Source organism: Fundulus heteroclitus, chromosome 10, assembly GCF_011125445.2.
Source record: "Fundulus heteroclitus isolate FHET01 chromosome 10, MU-UCD_Fhet_4.1, whole genome shotgun sequence".
In the NCBI taxonomy this organism is placed as follows: domain Eukaryota; kingdom Metazoa; phylum Chordata; class Actinopteri; order Cyprinodontiformes; family Fundulidae; genus Fundulus; species Fundulus heteroclitus.
Genome location: NC_046370.1, coordinates 18497628 through 18522440, shown reverse-complemented (window position 1 = coordinate 18522440; position 24813 = coordinate 18497628). Strand labels below are relative to the sequence as shown.

At 38.5% G+C, this 24813-nt stretch overlaps 2 protein-coding genes across 4 annotated transcripts in view; both read left to right on the top strand.

Annotated features, from left to right (window-relative positions):
• The first annotated feature begins 1340 nt into the window (after positions 1–1340).
• On the top strand, positions 1341–6308 carry mrpl10 (mitochondrial ribosomal protein L10). Its single transcript, XM_012876971.3, has 5 exons — positions 1341–1455; positions 1666–1835; positions 3275–3439; positions 4259–4403; positions 5831–6308. Exons 1-5 carry the CDS (start codon positions 1416–1418, stop codon positions 6067–6069), a joined length of 759 nt encoding a protein of 252 aa, XP_012732425.2. The 5' UTR covers positions 1341–1415; the 3' UTR covers positions 6070–6308.
• A 3281-nt stretch (positions 6309–9589) lies between these two features.
• osbpl7 (oxysterol binding protein-like 7) overlaps positions 9590–24813 on the top strand; it is a 28403-nt gene continuing 13179 nt past the window's right edge. The window contains exons 1-10 of one of the 3 annotated variants that reach the window (XM_036142170.1): positions 9590–9901; positions 18273–18481; positions 18665–18808; positions 18904–18957; positions 21523–21636; positions 21728–21880; positions 21995–22118; positions 24047–24165; positions 24262–24351; positions 24464–24487. In XM_036142170.1, coding sequence (XP_035998063.1) covers positions 18350–18481; positions 18665–18808; positions 18904–18957; positions 21523–21636; positions 21728–21880; positions 21995–22118; positions 24047–24165; positions 24262–24351; positions 24464–24487 — 954 coding nt within the window. In that variant the 5' untranslated portion in view covers positions 9590–9901; positions 18273–18349. Of the gene's footprint in view, positions 9902–18272; positions 18482–18664; positions 18809–18903; positions 18958–21522; positions 21637–21727; positions 21881–21994; positions 22119–24046; positions 24166–24261; positions 24361–24463; positions 24488–24813 lie in introns of all 3 variants that reach the window. The other 2 variants (XM_036142169.1, XM_036142171.1) reach the window with 2 other exon arrangements.

Genomic DNA, 24813 nt, shown 5'->3' with positions numbered 1-24813 from the left:
GAGGACGTGGGCAGCGATCTGGATCAGCTGCAGCTGTCTGATCCACTTTTTAGGCAGACCTGTGAAAACAACGTTGCAGTAATCAATTCTACTAAATATAAACACATGGATTAGTTTTTCCAGATCCTTCTGAGTCATTAGTCCTTTAATCCTGGAAATGTTCCTCAGGTGGTAGAAAGCCGACCTTGTAATTGTCTTTAGATGCTTTTGAAGGTTCAGGTCTGAGTCCATCACTACACCCAGATTTCGGGCCTGATTAGTGGTTTTTAGCTGAAGCGACTGAAGCTGTGTGCTAACTTTTGATCTCTCCTCTATTGGTCCAAATATTATTACTTCAGTTTTGTTTTTATTCAACTGAAGAAAATTTTGGCACATCCAGGCATTGATTTCTTCAAAGCATTTACTCAGTGCCTGAACTGGTTCATAGTCACCTGTTGACATGTTGATGTAAAGCTGTGTGTCGTCTGCATAGTTATGGTAGCTGATATTAGGCAATTACAGAAACAGAATAGGCAGATAATAGGTTTCTCTGGAGTGGAGGTTGGGGTCTGATTTGATGTATGGACAGTGCAAATGCACCTGTCCATTTTGTACTCTTGTACTTATACCATTAAGAATCTATTTATTTCTCTGGAGTTAAATTTATACAAAGTATCAATCTGCCAGGTAAGAATATGTCCTTTGGTATGTACTCCATGTAGCGAAACGTGGTCACAAAATGATTAAAACCAGCAAGGTGCAAATTGGCAAAGGGGCAAAAAACATCAACTGATCACATTAGATGTACCATGTTTTTCCTAGTGTTTCAGAAAGACTACAGTTAACACTAATACCACTTTTATTTCTCTAAATGTAAGGATATAATATTTTGAACTTTAGAAAAAGACATTTTTTCCACCTTACTGCTCAAAAAAATAAAAAATAAAACCTGGTCATGTCATAGCCATAGAAATATTTTCAACGAAGTTCTATCAATAAGACTGAGAATAAGGTGAATAGTTGATCTTTTCAGGGGGAGAAAAGTAGAAAAAATAGCTTTTGTCTGAGACCTAAAAAGAAGAAAGTTGAGATCTCTTTCCCAACATGGCAAGTGAAATATGGTTTTAAAGTTTTAAGTTCTTTTTGTGCAGGGTGCATTTTTAACTACATTTAAAACACTTTTGCAAGCTAAAGTTGAGCACAAATGAGTGACTAGCATGAAAAAACATGATGTAAAACTTTAGATAAGAGTATTTCGAAGGTGACTGTGATTACCATATAGTCACAACTGTCTCCTATTTAGGGTCCGTGTTGTGGTTTAACTTGTTTTAGCTCGAGACATGACTTTTATATATTAATTTTGTTTTGACCAACACGTAAGTGAACGCAGCATTTGTTCCATCGTCACCTTCTGAGTGACGTATTTCCTGTTAAAGATGGCGGCGACCTTGTGTATGAAGTTACTACGAAACCAGGGTAAAAAAACATCTTATATTTTGCTTAAACACCAGATTAAACCGATTAAATGTTATAAATGTATATTTCCCATGAATATAAGTGTCTGTTGTCACAAATGTCTGCCGCCTTTCACTTAAACCGGAGGATTCATTGCAGTGTAGTTAGCCGGCGCTAGCTCCGCGTCATCAGTGGCTGCAGCAGACTTCTGACCGATTCTGTGCCTTTCAGGGTGGGCGCCTCTGGTTCAGAGTGTCCGGCACGGCTCCAAGGCTGTGACCCGTCACAGAAAACCCCTTCACATCATCAAACAGAAGCTCCTGGCCGTCACGCAGTACATTCCTCCAGCTAGGGTCGTCCCTCCGGGGGCCTATCCGGCCGAAAACAAGTGCGTCCAGGAGGTGAGACCCCGGCAGCAGCCGTCCTTTAACTGCAACTGAATTGATGCAACGGGGCAACTTGGTTTTAACAACAGGGCATTGGTGTATTTCTACATTGGCGGAATCTTTAGTGGGGTTATGTATCAAACAATTCATTTGAACAAGCGTCATAATTAAATGATTTTAGGATCATATTAAATGGGGTTTGAATGAGGAAAGGTTCAGTTATTCAGCCTAAAAGTCTCATTGAGTCGTGCAGAGTAAAAAAAAAAAGTTTAATCTTTAAAGAAACAAAAAGGATCCTGCCTTGAAGTAAAGAGACTAAAAGTTTTGATTAATTTTAAAATGTGACTTTATGATTCAATCTTGAAATTAAGCGGGCTATTTAATCAAGTGCTCTCATATTAAAGCAGTTCATTTTAGTCTAACCAAAACTTCAGCAATCAGCCCTGGGTAAGTTGCTACCAGGGTGAAGAAAAACCGATGAGGAGAATTTTATGTTCTGGATGTGTTTGCTTCATATTATTTCAAAACTGCAACCCACAATTGAATGTTAGGGGACGGTGCAGCCATTAGTGTAATTTCCTGATCAAAGTAGATTTCTAAATATTTTAAGTGTTTGATTACCAGTAAACATCACCTTCAGATTGTTGCTGTCAGACCAGATGCTTCATATTCTTTGATGTTTGTTTCCTATACAGTTGAATATGGTCAAAAACACATGAATAAAAAGGGAAACGAATGAAAGGAGCTTTGAAAGATCTTCAGAAATTCTTTATAGCTATGAATTAAAAGAACTTAAGGAAATATCCCTGCATGGAAGCAAAATACAAAAAAACTGGGGTGCATTAGAACCTGTCAGTACTTTCAAATCAACATTTAGACCCAGGTTTTTGGATCCAAAAGTCTACTTTCAGTTCAGGGTACCTCCTTCGCCTCTCATACGACTTGAGGTCTTTTAATTTAGACATGTAGGCGACCCATCAGGCTTTTTCTGACTGGTGCCGATTTGTGGTTTTCCTCAGGGCCCAATTTCCCAAAACTGATTCTGCTTCTCTTTCTCCCCCAAGGATTGTAGCATTTAACCTCTAGCAGGTTTCTGCTAGAGGTTGAAAATGTGAGTCTAACATAATATAAAGATTTTTTGAAAATGATTTCTGTTTCTAGATGAAACTATAAGTCCCTAACCCGTATCTGATTTTTACTAAGCTCAAAAGGCACAAAGCAGTACACGCCTTTGCTTGATTCATCTATACACTTAAATATTTGGAGTTCTTTGCTTTAATGCATTTATTGAATAGGAAAATAATTCAGATTTACTATATTTTTGCCAATCAAAGGGTAAATGGTGACTTATGTCTCTGGCAAATTGATGGGTAGATTTCTACATTTATTTCTTGTTTATGACTCAAAGATTTGCATTTTTCCACAGCTCAGTCTCTTCTCTTTAAATCTATCAGGATGCTGGGTTGTCTCTACTCCTGAAGAAGGATTTGAAGAAAGTGTTTGAGGAGAGCAAAATGGTCGCCGTGGTTCAGAAAAACGGCAGCAACGCTGAAGACATGATGATTCTCAAACACCGGCTTTGCAAACACGGCATCAAAGTCAAGTTCTTCCCCAACCAGGTAACAAGGATTTTTCTTAGTCACCCCGGGGTTCCACTGAATGGCCGTGGTGCAGCTGTGCCGCAGTGACTCTAGTCAGTCATAGCGGTTCCACCCGATGCTGTTCTATTTTTTGCTGCTGGCCACGCCGACTCCACGACAATCTGCAGCAGAGCGGATCGTTCAGGGAGGAATCAGTTGATGAAAAGTAAAGTGGATTCAGTCGAGTTTACAAGTAAAAGACTACATGCGCAGACTTTGGATCGCATTTTACCCTGAAACATCAATACGCCATCACCTGTGGCTCTAGCACTAGGCCACCAGATGATCTCACTTGGTACTTGAAACCATGGATGCCAATTTATATTTTTTCAAAGCCTACATGTACGCCACTATTGTGCGATGATGCAGTCCTCGTGTGATCTGAGTCCAGAGGCGCTCAGCTCTACTAACACTCCTAGTGGATCAGAATGCATGGCAGAAAGCATGGCGCTCCCGCACCACTTTCACATTCAGTGGAACCCTGGGGTCACTGTCACAGAACTCACTGTTTATTCTCTCACTGTGGTGTTACAGGAAGGTAGTCCGGGCAGTTTTTGATTATAAAAAAAAAAAACTTACCATCTGAATCAGAGAACCCGATAGAGATTGAAGATGATAAAAAAAAAAAAAAGAATCAGCAGGTCGACCTCAGAAAGAAAGCTGTAAATCTGTGTCTGTCAGGAAAAGCGTGATCAGTGCATCTCAAGCACAAACCCTTTAAGCATTTATATCATGATGCACCTTTACCAGCTGTTTAAAGGTTCATCCTTCGTTTTGTGTTTTTTTTTTTTTTTTCAGGTGACACGGTCGTTCCTGAGTGACTCTGTTTACTGCAACATGGCTCCTCTCTTTATCGGCCCCACCGTTCTCTTTGTTAGCAAAGAGCCAAAGGTGAAGGAGATGCTGTCGGCTCTCAGGGCCAGCCCACAGATGACGCTCTTGGGTAGGTTTTATGTCTGCTTCCAAGTAATTAGACCGAGATGCTCTGACGAGATCGTTCTCGGTTGGAGTTGGTGGCTTGTTGAACTAATTTACCCCATTCAACCTCCCAGATATTTTCCACATTATTCAGCCGGTAGTGGATGCAGCTGCTCAATTGAATAAATTGCCTTACCAGATTAAATGTCAGTTTTTAGCCTTAGATTGTGTGAATTGCATTTCTAATTAAATGCGACTCATAGTGTGGTGCGATTTATAGTCCGAAAAATACGGTACATTTTTTTTCTGTGTCTGACAATAAATTAAAGTAAACCTTTCCTGTTTTTGATCACTAAAATTTCTATTTGCAAAGTTCCAGAAAAATGAGAAAAGGGAGTTTATTATTATTAATATTTTTTTTTTTTTTACATTGTTTTCTTCAAAGTCAGACGTTTACATGCATCTAGATTAAAATGCCTTCAAACAATCTGGGAAAGTCCACATCAGGATGTCTTGACAATTTCTCCTAAAGCAACATAAAAGGCCGAAACTCGAAGCACGGAGGTTAGAGCATCAGGCCGAGGGGTTGCTTTAGCACAAGAGCAATCGGTGCACTACCCAAAGTAAACGGCATCATTAGAAAACCTAATTTTTTCATCACAAGACATCTGTCAGGAAGGGAAAACTTGACTGGAAATTGCCTTTCCAAGCAGAAAATGACCATAAAAGTGGTCTGAGGACAATACAGTTGTTTTCTTTTTTAACATTTACTTAACAATGGTTTGGTAACAACAAATTGTGCATATCAATGAAAAACAAAGTTTGATCATGCAGTTAATACGTCCTAAAACCTATAGGAGTCATATTGGTTTATATTTGCTTCGCCTTTAATCTTACGGACAGTAGGAAACAATAGCCATAACTTGTGGTCATTTTACAGTAGTTATATATCACTCTACAATCGGAGAAAATGCTTACATTTGATTGATTTTTGTTTTTTCTTAATAAAGCCTGTACTGTGTCTCGAAGGAGCTTCTCGGGACTTTAGGTTAGCTTATTTTATTTTAGTAATGCACTTCACTGAAGCGCTGTGACTAGGTTTTGACTATTTGCTAAGGTTTTGTAAGTTGAATAGTATTTGATGGAAAATCTGAACTGAGGAGTTTAAACTGCAACCAAATTCTGGGAATGTTCAGTCAAAGTTTAACTACTTCCTTTCACAGAACTCCCCCATTAGTTTAGGTGAAATCCAAAAAGTATTACCTCCCTTCCAGTGCCATTTGCTGGGGTAGACTTTTGCCCTGGTGATCTGATTTCTCTCTGCTCCCTACCTATAGGGATTGTTCATGTCTAACGCTGCACATTTAGTTTAATTTCTTCATTTCATTGCAGGTCACTCTAGCAATGACAGCCTCTCTTCTAAACCACATCACTCCCTTCATTTCTCCCCAGGCGCCTGCATAGACAACACACTGCTGAGTGCGCAGGGCGTGGTGAGCTACTCCAAGCTGCCGTCGGTGACTGTCGTTCAGGGCGAGCTGGTCAGCGGCTTGACCATGCTGACATCTCGCACAGCCTCCATGCTGCAGCACCACCCGGCCCGCCTCTCCGCCCTGCTGCGGCAGTACGTCAAACAGCAGAGCCCCGACGACGGAGCGGAGGCAGCGCCTAAAGCAGAGGCAGCCACATAGAGCTTCGCAGGATAATCTCTGGACTGGCCGAGCAGATTGACACCCGGTTAGAACGAGGAGGAAGTGAAACGGCAGCTGTTTGGTACCGGACTTTGGTGCAGCAGCACTGCTGGGGCTGAATCGCGTCCGCCATCTTGAATGTTTTCAGCCTCATGGTGGAATTACTGAATGGACCGTGCTTGAGGGTTAATCCTTAATGTAGTGATGTTTGTACATAAATAAAGGTTGTTTGCTCAGCATTTGATTTTATTCCTTTACATTTAGTGACATTTTAAAAGGATTTATAAACATGCATTAAAGATGCTTTCCACCAGATGGAGAATTGATATAAAACATCATTAGCGTCATTAAAACAATCATCTGAAGCCAAAATAAACACTAATTTTAATCTGCAGATTACAGCACAGTAATCTGGGTCAGTTTGTTTATTAAGGTCTGTTTTTTTAGTTATTGCTAACACCCTATAAATTTTAGAAAAGAAAATTACAATTATTTTTGTTATCTGAAGTAGAATAATCACCATTTATGCCACAAAAAATAAAAGTTCCCAAGTTCAGTGCAAATAAGTTGTTTTAAGGTATTTGTTTATAATTGGAGATACTTAGGATTTAGAAGTATTTAGTTGTTGCTATAACTGAATGTGAGTATAATTCAAATATAAATTCATATTTAAGTTAAAAACAATATCACTAATTCATGACATGAGTTGCAGCACATAAGTACATTATCTGCCAGCATTTCAGTGGGTGGGGCTAACAGTAATATAAACAAGATTACCCAATCAGATGTTAGGGTCTAGTTGATATACTGTAATGATATTTTTTGTTATTTAATGATGGATGGTAGCACAGGTAATATGAAATGACAACTAATCAAAATTTGACTTGAAATTCTAAGTTTTACTTATTGATTTCCACATTTTAGCATTTTATTTTGTATTCAATACATTTTTGACTTAAATCATTCTAGAAACATCAATTTATTGTATTTAATTGATTTATTTACATTATCATGGACACAGAGTATTAAACAAATTATTTATCTTTTGAATAGTGACCGTGTATTTGGGCCCCATAAGCTATTTGCTTAGGTTGGATGGTACTGGGCCCAAGCTTCTACAAAGGACCTGGATTGACTAAACACAAGATGGTTCTTTGCTGGTGTCAAATGGGTATTATTACAATCCTTTGAAACTAAGCAGAAATATGTAGAATATGGTCCCTTACATGTCTAATTAAGATTAGGCTATCCGTAACCCATTTTTTTTTAGCCCATTTACCTCCCATGTGGGCCCCATAAAAGTGCATCTCAGTACATTTGAATGTTATTGAAAAGTTAATTCAAATTATAAAGCTTCATTAAATGCAAAGGGGTATTGTTAAGCGTTTATTTCTGTTAATTTTGATGATTGTAGTTTACAGCTAATGAAAACCCAACACTGAGTTTCTCTGAAAATCTGAGTATGACAAAAGACCACAAAAAAATATGATACATAAATGAGGGATTATGGAGAAGGATGTCCATACAACATATGCAGTTAATATTTGGTAGAGGCTCTTTTTTTTTTTTTACTACAAATATCACTAAATAAATTATAATATAGTGAAAAAGTTTGATATTTTTTGTAAATTCATTTCAAAAGGTGAAACTCATATAAATCTGCACCTATGGCTCCAGAGCTACAAGATGCTCTTTGGACCTGTCACTGTGCCTGTTAATAACTGGCTAAAAATTATAAAAAACAATTAATGTTTTTAAATATAGATATAATAACGAACAGAGGATTTAACTATTTTCTAATAGAATAATTGTATTAAATTCCAACAACAAAGCAAAAACGGAAAGTACCTTTAATATTTAATAATCGATTTTTCTCGTCATTAGTTTGAAAACTATGTTTTGCAGGGTTTTTTTACAGAAGTTTCTACAAATACTAACATCCCAAAGAAGGAGTTATATCCACCCTATTTTGCAAATTGTCAAAAGGTCATGTAACATTTGCGGCTCTAGACAAATTACTTTTAGCTGGACTGAGAGCTAAATTGGCTCTTTGGATTGTGAATGTTCCTGGCCTCTGATTGGGATTCATTACACATCGAGGGGAAATATTTAGAACCTTTATTTTCTTTTGTTCATCAGTAGTCTTGATCATCATGGCTTACACATAATGAAAACCTTACATTCGCTGTCTCAGAAAATTTTAATATTACATAACGACAATAAAGAAGAATATTTCAAAGTATGTTCATTTCTAGGCACTCAGTACTTGGTTGAGGCTCCTTTTACATGAATTACTGCATCAATGCGGCGTGGCATGGAGGCAGACTGTGGTTCTGCATATATGCTTTGACAGCGGCTTTCAGGTCATCTGCATTGTCGGGTAAATGGTCTCTCATTTTCCTTTGTGCGGTTTTCATTGACTGGAGTCCATCGATGACTTTGAGATTATGTTTATTAACACAAGCAGGAACATACAGAGTTGCACTTTCCAGATGAGACCCTGACGTTGTTCAAACGCACTTGATCACGTGAAGTGAGCTCTCTGAAGACCTGTACTGTGAAAGCATTGCAGGCACAGCTGTCTACACTTCTGAAGGTTCCATAGATCCTCAGTGGTTTGGGTCAGGTCTGGTGGACGGTTCCTCTGACTTTACTGGATAAAACACATCGGACCAATCTCAGCAGGTGACACGACCCTCCAAATTATCGCTGACCGTGGAAGCTCCATGGGACCTCAAACAGCTTGGGTTTTGTGCCTCTCCAATCTTTTTCCAGACTTTAGATATACTTTATTCTATAAGAATCCTCTACTGAGCAATGTTCAGCCATTTATTAAATTTTTTTGTCATGTAAGAAACCTCTCAGAATGTCTCTGGTTCAGCAGCGGTCAGTTCAACACAAGGAATGCAGTTATTGTCCATGTCTGTGTATGTCAGCCGTATTCTAATTTTTGTGAATCTCCCCCAGACTCCTGAATGGACTTTGGGCTTCATGGCCGTGATTTTCCTCGTTGCTTGTGGATCTTTTTTTCTGCAACACTTTTTCCTTCCACAAAGCTTTCCATTCATATACCTGTATACACAATCTCATTAACATCCAGCGTCTCTAGCTTTGACCTTTTGTGGCTTGCCCTCTTCGTGGAGGATGTCAGTGACTGTTTTCTGGACGACTGTCAGAAACGGTCAGCTGACATCCTCATGATTATGGTGGCCACAACATACTCACAACATATATGGTTAAATAATTGCTCATATGGACTTGAGTAACGTTTAAATCTTTTCCGAGAAACTGAATATTGAGGTTTCATTCGCTGTGAGCCATAATCATCAAAACCCACACGACCGAATGCATTAGGTGCAACAGATCACTCTGTGTGTATCAGATCCATCCATCCTCCATGAATCCAGGATAACCGAACTTCATACTGCGTAAAGTGGCTGTGCAGAGTGGGCGGGGCCACCTTTCTGGTCGTCCACATCCCTCCCAGGCCGTCGCTGTAATTCCAACTAATGCGGATAATGCTCAGGACACGTTGGGCACAGGTGCGCGCTGCCTGCGACGCGCAGTCCTCCTTGGATTTGGACGCAGCCAGCGTCCCCCCTGCGCGGCCTGTCAGATTATGCGGTCAGAATCGACGGTAATCTGTGGGCGCAGCATGTATTCGGGCTGTTTTGTTTGAGCGTTTTTGGACAGGACAAAAGTTATTTCTCCCCCCTCCCCTACCCCGAACTATGGTTTACCCCGGATTTCTAATTACCTGGCGAGAAAGTTTTTGAATTTCTGGATGAATCAGAGGAAGTAGCGGATGATGAGAGTCGGAAGTAAATTTCAGGTAAGAGCCTTTAGAAAATCGGATGCAAAACACCGTTTAAAGAGAACAGCACTCCATATAGCGCGATCTGGATATATAGCGTTCACCTCTTTAGTGACATATTGATAGTTTTCATTAGAGAAAAGGGAAATAGATTGAGTCTTCCTCGCCATGAAATGATGACAGTTAAATATATTTAACTACAGCTGCTGTGTCGTTTTATCCAGATCTGTCTGTTGAAGTACGCGTTTATGTATTTATTTATCAAATTTACAACTAACAAAAATGTCATGACAGATTCTACCACACTGAACATCCTAATGCTGTGAAAAGAAAGCTCGTTTGAAATACCAAATTAGATAAAAGAAATCCACACAGATGCATTGTTTGATTTGTCCAAATCAAAAACCTAAAGTTGAATGTGTACAAAGTCTGCACAATTAGTCCGACTGAATATCCCAGACTCATGAACATGGATTATTAAAGAGAGCTGGTGCTTCAGTCTTTATTTCTAGTAAGAGATTACAGCTGTCATAATCTCAGCCTTTTAAACCCCACCCTCTGGCAAGAGGCCACCTCCACCTTGGACGACTTCTTGGCTTGATTTCCACCTGACAAATTGCAAATCCTAATGCCATCTATATGAAAATAAAATGCCTCGTCTGATCTGGCAGGAGCATGATATTAGTCCACTCATTGAACATGTCCAGAAATCTGCACAGAACCAAGTAAGAAGACACTTTTGTTTGCAAGCGAATAACTCTTGGCATAAATATTGAGCTGTTTTTGATATGAAACTGCCTTAAGTAGAGATATAGCTAAAATTAAACTGATCGTCTAAGTGTATTCTTCGTGCTTCCTCTTAAGTAAATGAGCTCAGAGTCCTCCAAATCCTTTCATCCTGTTTCCACCCCGTGATGCTTTCATTACTGAGGTCAGCTACTGCGGTCCTCTCTGTGCCCTTGCATAACATATCTGAGCTGCCTCGTACTTCTCAGTTTTATTTTTTGAATAAAACAAAAAAACGACAACCCTGAAATTCACCAAGGGCTTAACGAATCTGGCCCAATTTACAGAGGGATCCAGCAATCTTCCTGAATCAATTGAGATGCAAACAAATTCATTAAATGCTACAAATAGCTAATAGGTATCTCTTAATAATAATAAAAAACCCACTAACCTAAAAAAATCCCTATAAATATCAGAATTTTTTAAATGCAAATATTTTTAAAGGACGCAGTTATGTACCTGATTTAAATAAACTTTAACCAGACAATTTATGAAGCGATTTTCTTTGCTGACTTCTTTGACTGCTGACATTACTGAGCATTTTTTATTGATGTGTCAGAGCTCCCTGGCTGGAAATCGCGTCGCTCCAAGTAGCTAAAAACATCTCTTGAAAATCTTCTTAGGCAGACGTTAATCCTCATCTTGCAGGCAGTCTTTACCATCGTGTCACATACAACACTAGATTAACAACTGAGCATACCGGCCGCTGCCATCCACGACTGGTTTTGGACATTTAATTTGCTGCAAAAACTTAAATTTGTTTATCATTTCTTTTATCATCGTTATCTGTGTTAAAAAGGTATATTAATAACTTTGATTGTCAGCATTTTTTGATATGAATCAGTATTTTGTGTCAGATATCAGGTTGAGACTTGGACTTGATGAGTGCTTTGGAAAAGTATCCATAGGCCTTCCACCTGTTTACATTTTATCACATTACAATCCCAAAGCTCAGTGTATTTTAACAGGGTTTTATGTGATGGACACGCACAAAGGAATGCATGAAAAACGTATGGTTTTAAGGACGTAATACACAATTTTCTTGATAATTATCTATTTTTTTACCAATAAAAACCTTTGTAGTGTGGATATGAATTCAAGCGGGTTCCCAGGCAGGAGAATCTGTACATGGGTCAACTATTAGTCATACACTTTATAAATCTGACCTTCATGGAAGGGTATCAAGAAGACGGGTATTCCAGTCCTGGAAGTAAACCTGTTCATAGATACAAAATATCTCCATCTCGGGTGGAGGTGGTGTAAAATTACTTCATAAGTGGACCATTGACTCCTTCGGAAAAGTCCCAAAAAGATCCCAGGACAACATCTAAAACACTGCAGGTCTTATCTGCCTCAGTTCAGGTCAGAGTTCATGATTGAACCATAAGAAATAAGCAAAGAGACTGGGCAATGATGAAACCGACTGCTGTTAATGATGATGATGATGATGATGATGATCCCCAACACTTTTGGGATCATGTTCAACAAAACAAGCAAATCGTTTCAGGAAAAAGAACATCATACCCTTAGTGGTATCGGCTTGATGGTCCGGGCCTGTTCTGCTGCTTCACGACCTGGAAGATGACTTATGGAAATCAAGGAATCCAAAGCCAAGAGTTTTGCTCTCTGTTAGAAAATCCTGAAGCTGAATGCCCAGCATAAGTTTTTGACCTTAATCTCAAGCAATCCTGGATTATGAAGCAGGACAATGATCCCCTGAACACCAGGAAGTCCCCCTCTGAATGAATCCTGGTGTGGCCTAGTCAAAGACTGGGCCACACCAGGCCGTCTATGCACAGAATCCTTCCAGCCACCCTCCCCGGTTATCTTTGCAGGGCACAGAGACACAAACTGTGTGCAAAATTACCCCAGACTGGGATTTGAACCCAGGACCTTAATGCTGAAATGCAACAGTACTAACAACTGTTCTTGGCTATGTTCTTTTAAAAGGATAAAATCCTAATTTGAATACTGTTTATGTTTTTATGATCTGAAACATTTAAATTTGATAAAAACAATATAAACTGAAGAAATCCATCGTTCGGGAATACTTTTCAATCGCAGTGTATGTCCTTGAGTCTTTTCCCAAAAAGACACATCGTCTTTCATCATAATAATCGTCATCTTTTTTGTCATAGCAATTGTTGTAGCCTATTTTCCAAAGAAATGTGTCCTTTGCATTTAGCACATCCTTTAGAGCAGTAGGCTGCTGGTGTGCGGCATATGGGGAGCATTATAGGTAAAGAGTCTTGCTCAGGGACTCTTCAGTGGGATTCAAACTGGGGAACCTTCCCAGGATGCAAGTGCTCTGCTCTAACCACCAGTGCACCACTCCCCTTTGCTCTCCTAATCTCCTGATTTTACAGTCTGTTTTTGCTGTTGTTGTTTTGGGTTGGACTGAACGAACCAGCCAAAGATACTTTGCAGGCTCACCACTGGGCTTTAATCGGGGTTGGAAAAACAAAACAAAACCCATTCTTCTGAGAAAGTAATTGGCTGGAACATTATCATCATAACACACATTTCTGGGTTAAAAACACCCCACCAGTCTCTTGCAAAAATGTAGATTTAGCGTTTCCTCTAGAACAACTGTTCCTGGATTAAAAATGAAAATTTGTGATGTAGGAAACCGTCTAAATAATGTGAAATTGTGGTCAAAAAGTGAAACAGATAACGCTTCTTCTGATTTTCAAATGCACTTGAATGGTGGTTCGCTTTGAAGGGATTAGCTAAATTAACCTGAGTTTCAACATCATTGTTTAGGCTGACGTTGAACAAGACAAGAAAGTAAAAAAAAAATGTTTGGGTTAAATGAAAGACTGACCCATTGTAGAAAGCTGCAATGGAAATATTTCCAAGGGGGTCCCATGTTTGGAGGGTTTTTATCTCCGGAACAACAGGACCTGAACGTTATGTTTCCAATGTTTTAAATAGTTAAAACCAGCTGAACTTGGTGCCTTATCCTATTAGCTGGTAGCCTTCCATTACTCTAAGTTTTTATTTACTTTTCTACAAATTTGCTGCAAAATGTTACCTTCATACAACAAGAAGCAACTGCTAATAATAACTTTTAAAATCGCTTTAAAATGGTGACCGCCTAAAAGCTCTTTAAAAACACATAACATATCCCTTTAAGACCTGGATTGATCCAGCAGACAATTCAGGATATACTTTGAAGTTGCCGCAGAGAAGCCCAGATCTCCCCCGAATTAAGCAACGAGGTCACGCTGCACTCCAGCGCTATGGAGGACCAAGTCTTCCATATCTAAAAATAAATACAGAAATAAATAAATGCTCAATAAATAAATAAGCATACAATTAATTGCCACCAAATTAATAAATGTAGGTAGAAATTAAATTATACAGTGAGACATAAATGTATATATCTCTTTTAATTAGCTTATTTGTTTATTTGCCTTTGTAATAATTACCTTATTTATTTATTGTGCGTTATAATCTTCAACTTTATTTATTAATTACTTATATTTTTTAAGTATTTATTTATGTGCATGTTATAATATTTTTGTCTGTTTTATTCTTCCTTTGTATTTTTTTACCCTATATATTTCTGTGATGCTATTTATTTCTGCCTGTCGCTTTTACATTTCTGCCTGTCCTTTTTACATTTCTGTATGCATTTCTGCCTCATTATGCAAATGAGGAGGGGTGTGTCTTAAGGGCTCAACTTCTTCCCATTGGTTGGTTAGCATTTTACTGCATCGGTCAAATCTACATGGCTTTTCCCCGCACTAAAGCTTAAGTAATGTCAAACTCAGCAGGCAGACGTTCAGTGGCCGACCTCTTAAGGAAAGCTGCTAATAGACTGGAAGAGTTAGAACGCTGTACGTTTGGGATCTGAATGTTTTTTTATGGTTTCAGATTCGGTTTTTCCAGATCAGTAACTCATCGGCGAAAAATGTATTCTACAAAACAGACACCTCTCCGCAACCACAGCAAGGGAGACACTGAGCTACAACCGTAGTTTCCTCAAAACGAGTCTCCCATCGCGCTGGGTGAATTACATTGGACCCTATGCAGAGCTCGCTTGATAAGAAAATACTGTCGTTGATTATAAAAGGCACAATATGAATTATCAGATTCACATCCAGGCAATAAAAAGCACTACAGATTATCATTATTCTATCCATGTTGGTCTAATTTGTGAAGGAGGCGGAGTTTCATCAAGCCGATCCAACATTTCCCCCTCAGCTGCAACACTTCATGCTGCGTCTTTACGCGTTATCCAGCACCGCAGTGAAGTTGGTTTGAATTTGGATATTGGACATTACAGCTCCGCGCAGTCAGCGGGATCTAGCTCATGGTTAATCCGGTTGAGGGACTCCGATTTCGGCCAGCGTCTCTCAGCTGCTCCCTCCTCCCACACGCGGTGGTGCAGTTAGAGACTGTCAAAAAACTTTATAACCAAGCACTCTTGAGAAATAAAAACCAATAAATGTATTATCTTGTGACCAGCTAAGATAAACTAATATAAATTGATGTCAATAGATAAAATCTGTAAGGCACATTTGTTTTTATTCATTTTTAAGCTATTTTCAATTTTCAAGACAAAAATTGGGACTTTTCCTTACAGATGTTTTTTAGTGGCTTGATTTTATATTAGTTTTGTCATAGGTGGTCACAAGATACGGAATTTATTGATTTTTGTTTCTCAAGAGTGCTTGATTCAAAGGTTTTTTGACGGTCCCTAAATGCACCACCGCGTGTGGGAGGAGGGAGCAGCTGAGAGACGCTGGCCGAAATCGGAGTCCCTCAACCGGTCAACCATGAGCTAGATCCTGTTGACTCCGTGGAGTCAACGGGACTTTTATAATCAACTACAGTATTTTCTTATCAAGCGAACTCTGCATAGGGTCCAATGTAATTCACCCAGCGCGATGGGAGACTCGTTTTGAGGAAACTATGGTTGTAGCTCACTGTCTGCCTTGCTGTGGTTGCAGAGAGGTGTCTGTTTTGTAGAATAAATCATCCGCCGATGAGTTACTGATCTGGAAAAACCGAATCTGAAACCACAGAAAAAACATTCAGATCCCAAATGTACAGCGTTCTAATTCTTCCAGTCTATTAGCAGCTTCCCTTAAGAGGTCGGACACTGAACGTCTGCCTGATGAGATTGACATTACTTAAGCTTTAGTGCGGGGAAAAGCCATGTAGATTTGACCGACGCAGTAAAATGCTAACCAACCAATGGGAAGAAGTTGAGCCCTTAAGACACACCCCTCCTCATTTGCATAATGAGGCAGAAATGCATACAGAAATGTAAAAAGGACAGGCAGAAATGTAAAAACGACAGGCAGAAATAAATAGCATCACAGAAATATATAGGGTAAAAAAATACAAAGGAAGAATAAAACAGACAAAAATATTATAACATGCACATAAATAAATACTTAAAAAATATAAGTAATTAATAAATAAAGTTGAAGATTATAACGCACAATAAATAAATAAGGTAATTATTACAAAGGCAAATAAATAAATAAGCTAATTAAAAGAGATATATACATTTATGTCTCACTGTATAATTTAATTTCTACCTACATTTAATAATTTGGTGGCAATTAATTGTATGCTTATTTATTTATTGAGCATTTATTTATTTCTGTATTTATTTTTAGATATGGAAGACTTGGTCCTTCATACAGCGCTGCTCAGTCTATTAAAGTCCTTAACTTCTTTTCTTCTTCACAAGATTATGTCATACAGCCCTGGTTTTAACTTAGCACCAAACTCACCACATTCTTACATGAAGCAAGCTTATTTTATTTTGACAAAAAATATATTTTTAGTATATCTATTATGTTTAATATGTTGATATTTTTTTTCTTACATTTTCAGTATTGCTAATATAAAGAGAAAAAGATTAAATTAGACCCAGCATTAAACACGACTGGGCTCTCTGAGGGATACAAAACATCTCCAGAACAAACATAAACCGATGCGCAGAGAGTACATTAGTGCTTTGAAGGTGCCGTCCCAATGTGTTGTCCAGCTAAACACACAAACTAACTGACCTAGTCGAGTGTATATAGACATTACAGCCTCCAGTAATGTTGCGTGACATATATTTTTAGCTTTTGCTGTTCTTCCAGCACAAACACAACCAAACACAATAGGATTGCATGACCATAATGTGAGTTTTCAGAAACTAGCGCTTCACAAAGCATGGTAGGCAGCTGTTAAATTACCGTACTCAGTCTTCCCCAGTTTTTCACATCTATAAACTGAAATCTTTGCCCAATGTTCTTTTGCAAAATAGCTTGAACTCAGATTGAATAGAGAGGGGCTCTCTATTGCATAAATTTTGAAGTCTTTTCACAGAATCCCACCTGGATTTATGGACTGAACATTGATATAGATGCTGCCATTGTACCTCTAGCTCTCCGTTCAATGGTGGAACGTGAAGCTCAAACCCAATATCAATCATTTTTCAGCCTCTAACAGGTTTTCTCTTCCTTTATCTACCATAAAGTCTGACCAGCTCCTCTGTACCTGCTAAAGACAAGTATTCCCACAGCATAATGCTGCCACCACCATGTTTCACTGTGGAGATAGTGATGGTGATGTACAGTGTTTGTTGTCCACCTCATATTGCATTTTTATATGCACCACAAAGAGATCAATTTAGGTCTCATCTGATCAAATTGCCCCCTTCTACATATTTTCTGTGTCCCAGCTCCTTCAGATTAACCTGGCAGATTTGCTGGCTCCCCTTGCCCAGCCTGTCAGTTTACGTAGATGGGCATGTCTTGGCAGGATTACAGTTAAATTTTCAGATGATGGAGTGAACAGAGCTTGATTCGCTTACAACAAAACTTGGGATATTGTTTTCAGAAAACAAACCTGCTTTAAACCTAAATTTATTCCTCATGATGAGAATAAATTACTGTCATGTAAACCTGATTTACCAATTGGATCAATTGTCAAGCAGTTGATTGCGCTGGATTTTATTCGGAGGTGTCGGATGGAATGAAGCCTGGATAGATATAAAACACTTTTTCTAAAGTCCTTACACTGGCTCCCTGTATCTCAGAGAATAGACTTTAAAATACTTCTGTTCGTTTCTAAATCCCCGAATGGTTCAGCACCTAAATACATCACAGACTTGTTATCAGTGTATCAACCCTCCAGACCACTAAGGTCTTCTGGCTCCAACCTACTCCGCATACCCAGAACCAGAATTAAACATGGAGAAGCAGCATTTAGTTCCTATGCTCCGCTTATCTGGAACAAACTTCCAGAAAACTGTAAAAGTGCGGAAAGCCTGAGTTCTTTTAAATCAAGATTAAAAACACATCTGTTTAGGATTGCCTTCGACTGTTCTAGTTAAACTGTTCTACTGAAACATCATTAGTTCAACTTTTTTTTAATCTATTTTGTTTCTACATTTTATTCCTACTTGCTTTTATTCTGTTTTATTTTCCTATATTTTAATCATGCAAAGCACTTTGCATTGTCTCTGTACTGAATTGTGGTATATAAATAAATTTGCCTCACCTTTTCAGATTTTAATTTCTCTAACACATTCATAACCATGAACAATTTCCCTCCCCTTTCCCTTTACACGGCATGTTTCTGATCGCAGGAGGCTTTCAGCAGATTGAGGAGGGCCTTTCTAAACACACAGCTAATGACGACAGCAAGAGGAGTGTGACGACAGACATGGACGCCAACGGACCTGCACTCAATCGCAGCCAGTCTCTGGCGAGCGGTCTGGAGAAGACGTCGACGTCGTGGAACAAGCCCGCCCTCTCTCAGAGCAGCAGCACCTTGTCATCTCGTCACTCCAGACAGGTCAGTAACAGGTCAGTTTGAGGCTTCTTGCAGTCTTACTGAAGACGAATAAAAGCGTGTCTCCCCTGAATAAAAACGTTGAAACCGCCTTGTAGAGATCCTACTGTCATCCTGCAAGAATCTGTTCCGTGAAGTCACTGAAAACACAATTTTGATGTATTTTCTGTTTCCCGCTTTAAACAGGTCATCAAAGACTGGGAAGTAATTGATGACCTTCAGGTAGAAATGCAAGCAGGAAGTGAGAGTCCCCAGGAAATGACCGCTCCAGGAATCTGTGAGGGGTATCTTCTCAAGAGGAGGAAGTGGCCTCTTAAAGGCTGGCACAAGGTGAGAATGGTGGGAGGAAAAAATAAACTGGAACTTTAAACAGCCATAACATCTTGCTGAAAGCTTACTTTTAGATTTTCCTTTTTTTTTTACAGCGATACTTTGTTCTGGAAGCAGGGGTCTTACGCTACTCCAAAAACCAACAAGATGTAAGTCAACATTTAATCCTTATAAACGGTGATAATACAGCACCTGACCAAAATATATAAATTTTTATACAATAGCCTAAAACAAAGTATTACATAATTGTGAAGTGAAAGAAAAATTACACGTGGTCTTCAGCGAATAAAAATCTTAAAATTGTATGCGCATAAGAATTTAGTCCCCCTTAATTTGATTTTACTGAATAAAATCCAGTTCAACCAATTGGCTTCACCAAATGTGTATGTAATTTAATCTGGTGTCATGACAACTATTAGTCATGCACATCAAAATCAGAGCTTTATTTAAGAGTGTCAAGAAGAAACCTGCTATGAACGAAAGAAATAAAAAGTGATATTTACAGTTTGCCACAAGCGATATAGGAGAATCAGTAAACATGTGGGGAAAGGTGCTCTGATGGGATAAGACATCCAACCTGACTGAGTTTGAGCTTTATTATGAAGAAGCAGCAAAAGGTGGTTCTAAAAGTGTGGTTTCAGGTTGTCTGAATACTGTCGGTCTACTCCTTAAAGTCTCAACATAAATGAATGTTTGTGAAATGTAAATGAATGCAACAAAATGTGAAAAGGTTCAAGAAGTTCAACTACTTTTTCAACACACTGTTTAGCTTATAATTAAGATCCTTTCAGGTGCTTATTATAAAATGTATAGAATGGTTCAGGTCTACTGTTTCTGCAGTAAAGGTTCCTTTGCTTTTAGTTATCTTTGTTGTACCATTCAGGTTCAGGATTTTATGGAAAGCCTGTTTTTTTTGTTTTTTTTCCCCCTTGTGAAAACTTCTGCATGGTCTACATTTTCTAAAGACTTACAGGTCATCCAAACAGCGATCAGTCCTAACATTACCACCACCAGCTGAACTGAATAACTTCTCTCATCTTGCCACCTGTTAGTGGATGAGATGTATTAGTTAGCCAGAAAACCTTTTGCCCTTAAAGTTGAAGTGTTAAAAGCAGAATTTTTTTTTTTCCAAAACGCACCTATGTAACCTAAGAGGGTCAGATCCATTGCTGAATGGGTCATGTGACCTAGAGCGTAGTCCTACGTCCATGTGAATGTTACATTAATACTGTCTATCTACGTAAAGCCTTATTTCAGATCATGTGTAGCCTTAAAATAAAACATAATTCCCTAATGGCTGAGGCCTTTTTCAGAAGGACAATGAGCAAAATGGTTCAGAAATGGTTAGAGGAGCAATTGAATTAGCTGGATGTGTTAACTAGATCCCTATATTTCCCAGATCTCAGTCTAACTCCTAACCTGAGCGATGTATTAGACAAAATAAAGTCTGATTCATGGAGGCTCTACCGGAAAACTCTGCCGTTTAAAACAGCTAATTAACGTTTGAAGGGGTAATTGATGTGTGCATTAGTTATGCGTTTCACAGAATAATAGTTTCTATGCAGGTACCCCTTGTCAGAAGTGAAAGCTACTTTCAAAGATTTATCGGCCATTTAAATGGACTTTGATGTCCATAACCCCAAAATCAGATCAACATTATAGGTTATCAATTCATTTTATCTGGAAATGCATTTTTGTCCTTTCTTTTAGGTTTTGAACCACTGCGCTGTTAAAAGGTGGAGTCCTCTCCTGGTATAGTTTTTTTTTTTTTTGAAAGAGCTCTGACTTTGTATTTAGAAAGCGGTTGTTGATCAAGAGGCTGCGTTAAAAAAGGTCCTGAAGTCTTAAACACGTTTTGGCATGCAAAAGAAAACAGAGACTCAAAGAGCTTCACTCAAAATAGACAAACAAGCAAAATACATGCAAAGAACAAACACTTATTGCAACAGCAGCTCCAAAGACTGAATTTCCAACTGTCTCATGAAACTGAGATCAGGTACGGTTCTACGGTGATGCCATTTGGCTTTCCAGATGGCCGATATTGTCCTAAACATATAACTTTTGTGCTTAAAACAGACCAAGGAGTTGCTTTGCACATAAAAATCACATCTACCACTGCTACCGAATAAAAGCAGTTTCATATTCAGAACTTCAACATGGGGAAAACTCAGCATTGAATGTCACAGTGATTTTAATTATGTATCATTTAAATCAAAATTAAGTAAAGGGGTTAGCCTTTGCTTTTAATGCTTACCATGCTTTACCCTTTGAAGTCGTTCCGCTTTGACTTTGGAGTTTTTTTTCCCAGTGAATGTTTTAAAATGTTTTCCAAGATTATCAAGCAGAGGATAATTTTCTCAGACATCTAATAGCAAAGAAAATTTGCCTCTTCGTTTTGGTAGTAAAAGGGGGACCAACACTTTTAGGCAGATGGTCCTAAAGCTGTGCCTCATCGGTGCATGTCTGTAGCTACAATCTTTATTAAATTTGTATTTAAATAGGCAATATAAGGAGGAAAAACCTTTACTAGGAAATACAAATTGTTAGTGTTTTGTTGCAATTATCTTCAAATTTCCTCTCACGTTACCTTTCACACATTTCTTTTTTTTTTTTAAATATGCCCTTACTAACTTGTGGAATAGAAAATATGAAAGACTTTATGGTTTTTATACCATGTGATTTGAAAACTCTTTAACCTTCTTGTTTTCCATTAGGTCTCCAGGGGTCGAGTCCAGGGTTCACTGGATGTTAGTCTTGCTGTCTTGACAATAAACAAAAAATCAAATCGGATCGACTTGGATAATGGGGACATCCTCTATCATATTAAGGTAAATGTAGTCAATAAATGCTGCTGATTAGTTTTAAACTCATAGAGTCTTGTCCGATTTGAAAGACGTAGCGCTCCTTTTGATCTCGAAGGCAACGAGCCACGATCTCTTCTACATTTGGGTGACGAAGCTGCAAGCACACCGCCTGTACAAAAAGAACGAGACAACCCACGCTCACAGCGGCCCACTGCAGCCGCCGTCCAACACAACTCCGACAGGACAAGCTCACAGAAACGGAGATGTGGTGACTATAAGATCCCAAAAGTCAAACTTAAAAACACCCTGTTTTTGCAGGAGATTAAAAATGAGTCCTACGGTTGCCACTTTGTCTTTTTTGTGTCTGTTTTCATGGCGCCAGAGTTTGGCAGGAGTGAAAAGTTCGGCAGGAGTGTCAGGGGTCTTACCCTCGGCCAACACTGCTGTGAACACCAAGGTGTCTGCCTGGCTGAAGCAAAGCCAAAATCCAGACACATGTGCTCAAGGTATGTGAGGTACAAGGTACCGGGATGTTTAACGCACAATTTGGCATGTAGAAACATTTATGTTGCGTGAAAGTGTGTGGGGATCCATGCAAGCTTTTGACCGGCCATGAGAATGTGCTGCAGCCACGCAAACATGTTCAATTGACAATTAAAAACCTTTTAGGGTTTGAATCCGTACAAAAAAAAAACAGAATCACATTTAGCCTCGTACAATAACGTAACACAACTCAAAAATGATGGAAACAACCTTCATCAGATGTAAGCTGTAAATGGTGTGCTGTTTTGCTCATGTACGTATATGTAAATGTTAATCGGTCATAAATGCATGTGGATCATCTAAGCAACGCTTTCATTTCAACTGAGAATAAAACTCCGTCGGATCAGCAGATTAATTCTTAACAAGTCAGATGTTGTGATTCGTACGGTGGAGACAATCACATGTCCATAAATAGCTGCGTAAAGTATAATTGTGGAACGATGGCGCCGTTGGCAATGCTGGAGGACATCCAGAGCAGTTATTGTTGAACTGGCTCCAGCGTTGCAGAGGGAAACCAGGAGCGGCCGTGCGTCTCCGGTGCCGTTTCAGGCACTATGCTGGAGTCTTTGCAACCAGAGCTTTTTGGAAGGAGCTGACTGACTGGTCAGTCATCAGTCATCCTTTAGCTGTCCCTGCAGTATGGAATGGCCTCATCCATGTTATTAATATACATAAAATTCCCCTAAACCTTGGCTCTCATTCCCAACAAAGAGATGATTTCCAAATGTAATTGGAGCTAAGAGTGCACTCATATTGTCATACATCCTAACCCGTTTTAGAGATATAAAGAACTTCTCAAAGTGTGTGCGGTGACAGACTTCCTAACCAAAGTATGGGAGGCGTATTGATTTCATTACAATGATATGGTTTACATTACAACTATCAGCATTAAGCTATAACTGAGCTTAATGCAGCAGCCGGACAGCGGTGTTTGAAGGAAATTGGAATCTTTAAACAATTTAATGGTAAAATCGTAATTAAAATCTGAATTCAAAATACTGTATGTTTAAAGGTTATCTGGTATTTCAAGGTTTGTTTATTTAATTCTTAGTTTCCATTGCTGATCATTTGAGTGTAATTAGAGGGGTATATACAAAAAAAATCTATTTTGCCCAGCAAAGTTAAGTTGACAGAATAAGCACAAATATGGAGGAAATGTGAGTTAATTAATCACATTTTAGGACCTGGTTGAACCATTCTGTCACTTTTAAGTTTGTCATGATGGACAGCAACATGGGTATTAAAAAAATAATTAAATAATACCCATGCCCAATAATGCTTGTTAATAAAGGCCACATTTAAATAGTTAATGTATCTCATGTATTTTTAGAGCATTTATTTAAATAATTCAGTCACATAGATTATTTGTGTAACAAATGTATTTCATATTCAAATATTTCTGTAAATTATTTAGAAGTTAACATAAACATTAAGTTTTTTTTTAATTTAATTTTTAAATTAAATTTTTTTTTCCAGTTCTACATCAGAGTTAAACATTTATTTTAAATATGAATAATCTAATAAAGAAACAGTAAAGAAATTCCATGTAACATGGGTTTCTATGGAGCTAGCCTATTGCTTAAAATAGATAAAAGAGCAGTTAAAATGTGTCCTGCCTTTGCTTTTATGTTGTTCATTTCTGTAATTTTGACCAAAGTCATCAAGAACCAATGTGAGGCAGTAAAGAGTCACATATTGCTCTGGAACCGCAGGTTACAGACACCTGGCATTGGCAATATAAAACTAATTTGTTTTTATTATGGACATTATTTATTAAGAATAGAAATGGCATTCTATTAGGTTTTTCAGTTTCATTGAAACAAAATGGGCATGTGCTTTCAGTAAGCTATTTTAACTAAATTAAGTGACTAAACTTTCTGATTTCCTACAGAGTTAAATCGCTGTAGTTTGGACCTGTCGGAGCTAACCCGTTTAGTTCAGAGGCTTCAGGCGATGGAGGCGGGCCAGACCTTCACCAATGGAGACCTGCAGCGCATTATCAGCATACAGGTATATATCAGCTGACTGCTTATTTTATTTAGCCGCTGTATTAATTTAAATTAACTATGATATTAAGAGCGATCCAATAATCTTACTTTTAAACAGAATTTGTCACTTGAGAAGCCAAAGAGGACAAAGTCCGGAAAAATTTGGGGTCATTCTCGCACACTATCCAGAGTAGAGGCCCTGGGAATGGTAAGAATGGTCTGTAAACTACCCTCTCGCTAACTTTATGCATATTTATATATGTCTATAAAGTTGGATTTTGATTGAATCTACTCAAGACTTTCTTTTATTCAATCCAAAGCCTATTCGGGGGATTTCCAAATCGGTGAGTTGCCAACACACAGAAGATCAGCCCACTTTGAGTTGTCTAGGATGTAATGTAATTGGTTCGAAATGCCACATAACTCCTTTTTCATGTTAAACTGTAATGCAGGTGCACAGATACAATACATTTCCAACGCATTCTCAGCTTTTTAAAATAAATAAATAAATCAAATCACGTGAGAACAGGCTGTGCAGTGTACTGTGGTTATAAGCTATATAGTTTGAGATATTCCCCGCATGAATCATAATAAAACTATTCACATGCATAAATCAAGCAGAGCACTATGGCAAAAGCAGTACTGCTCCGCTTGTGAAAGTAAAATCTGT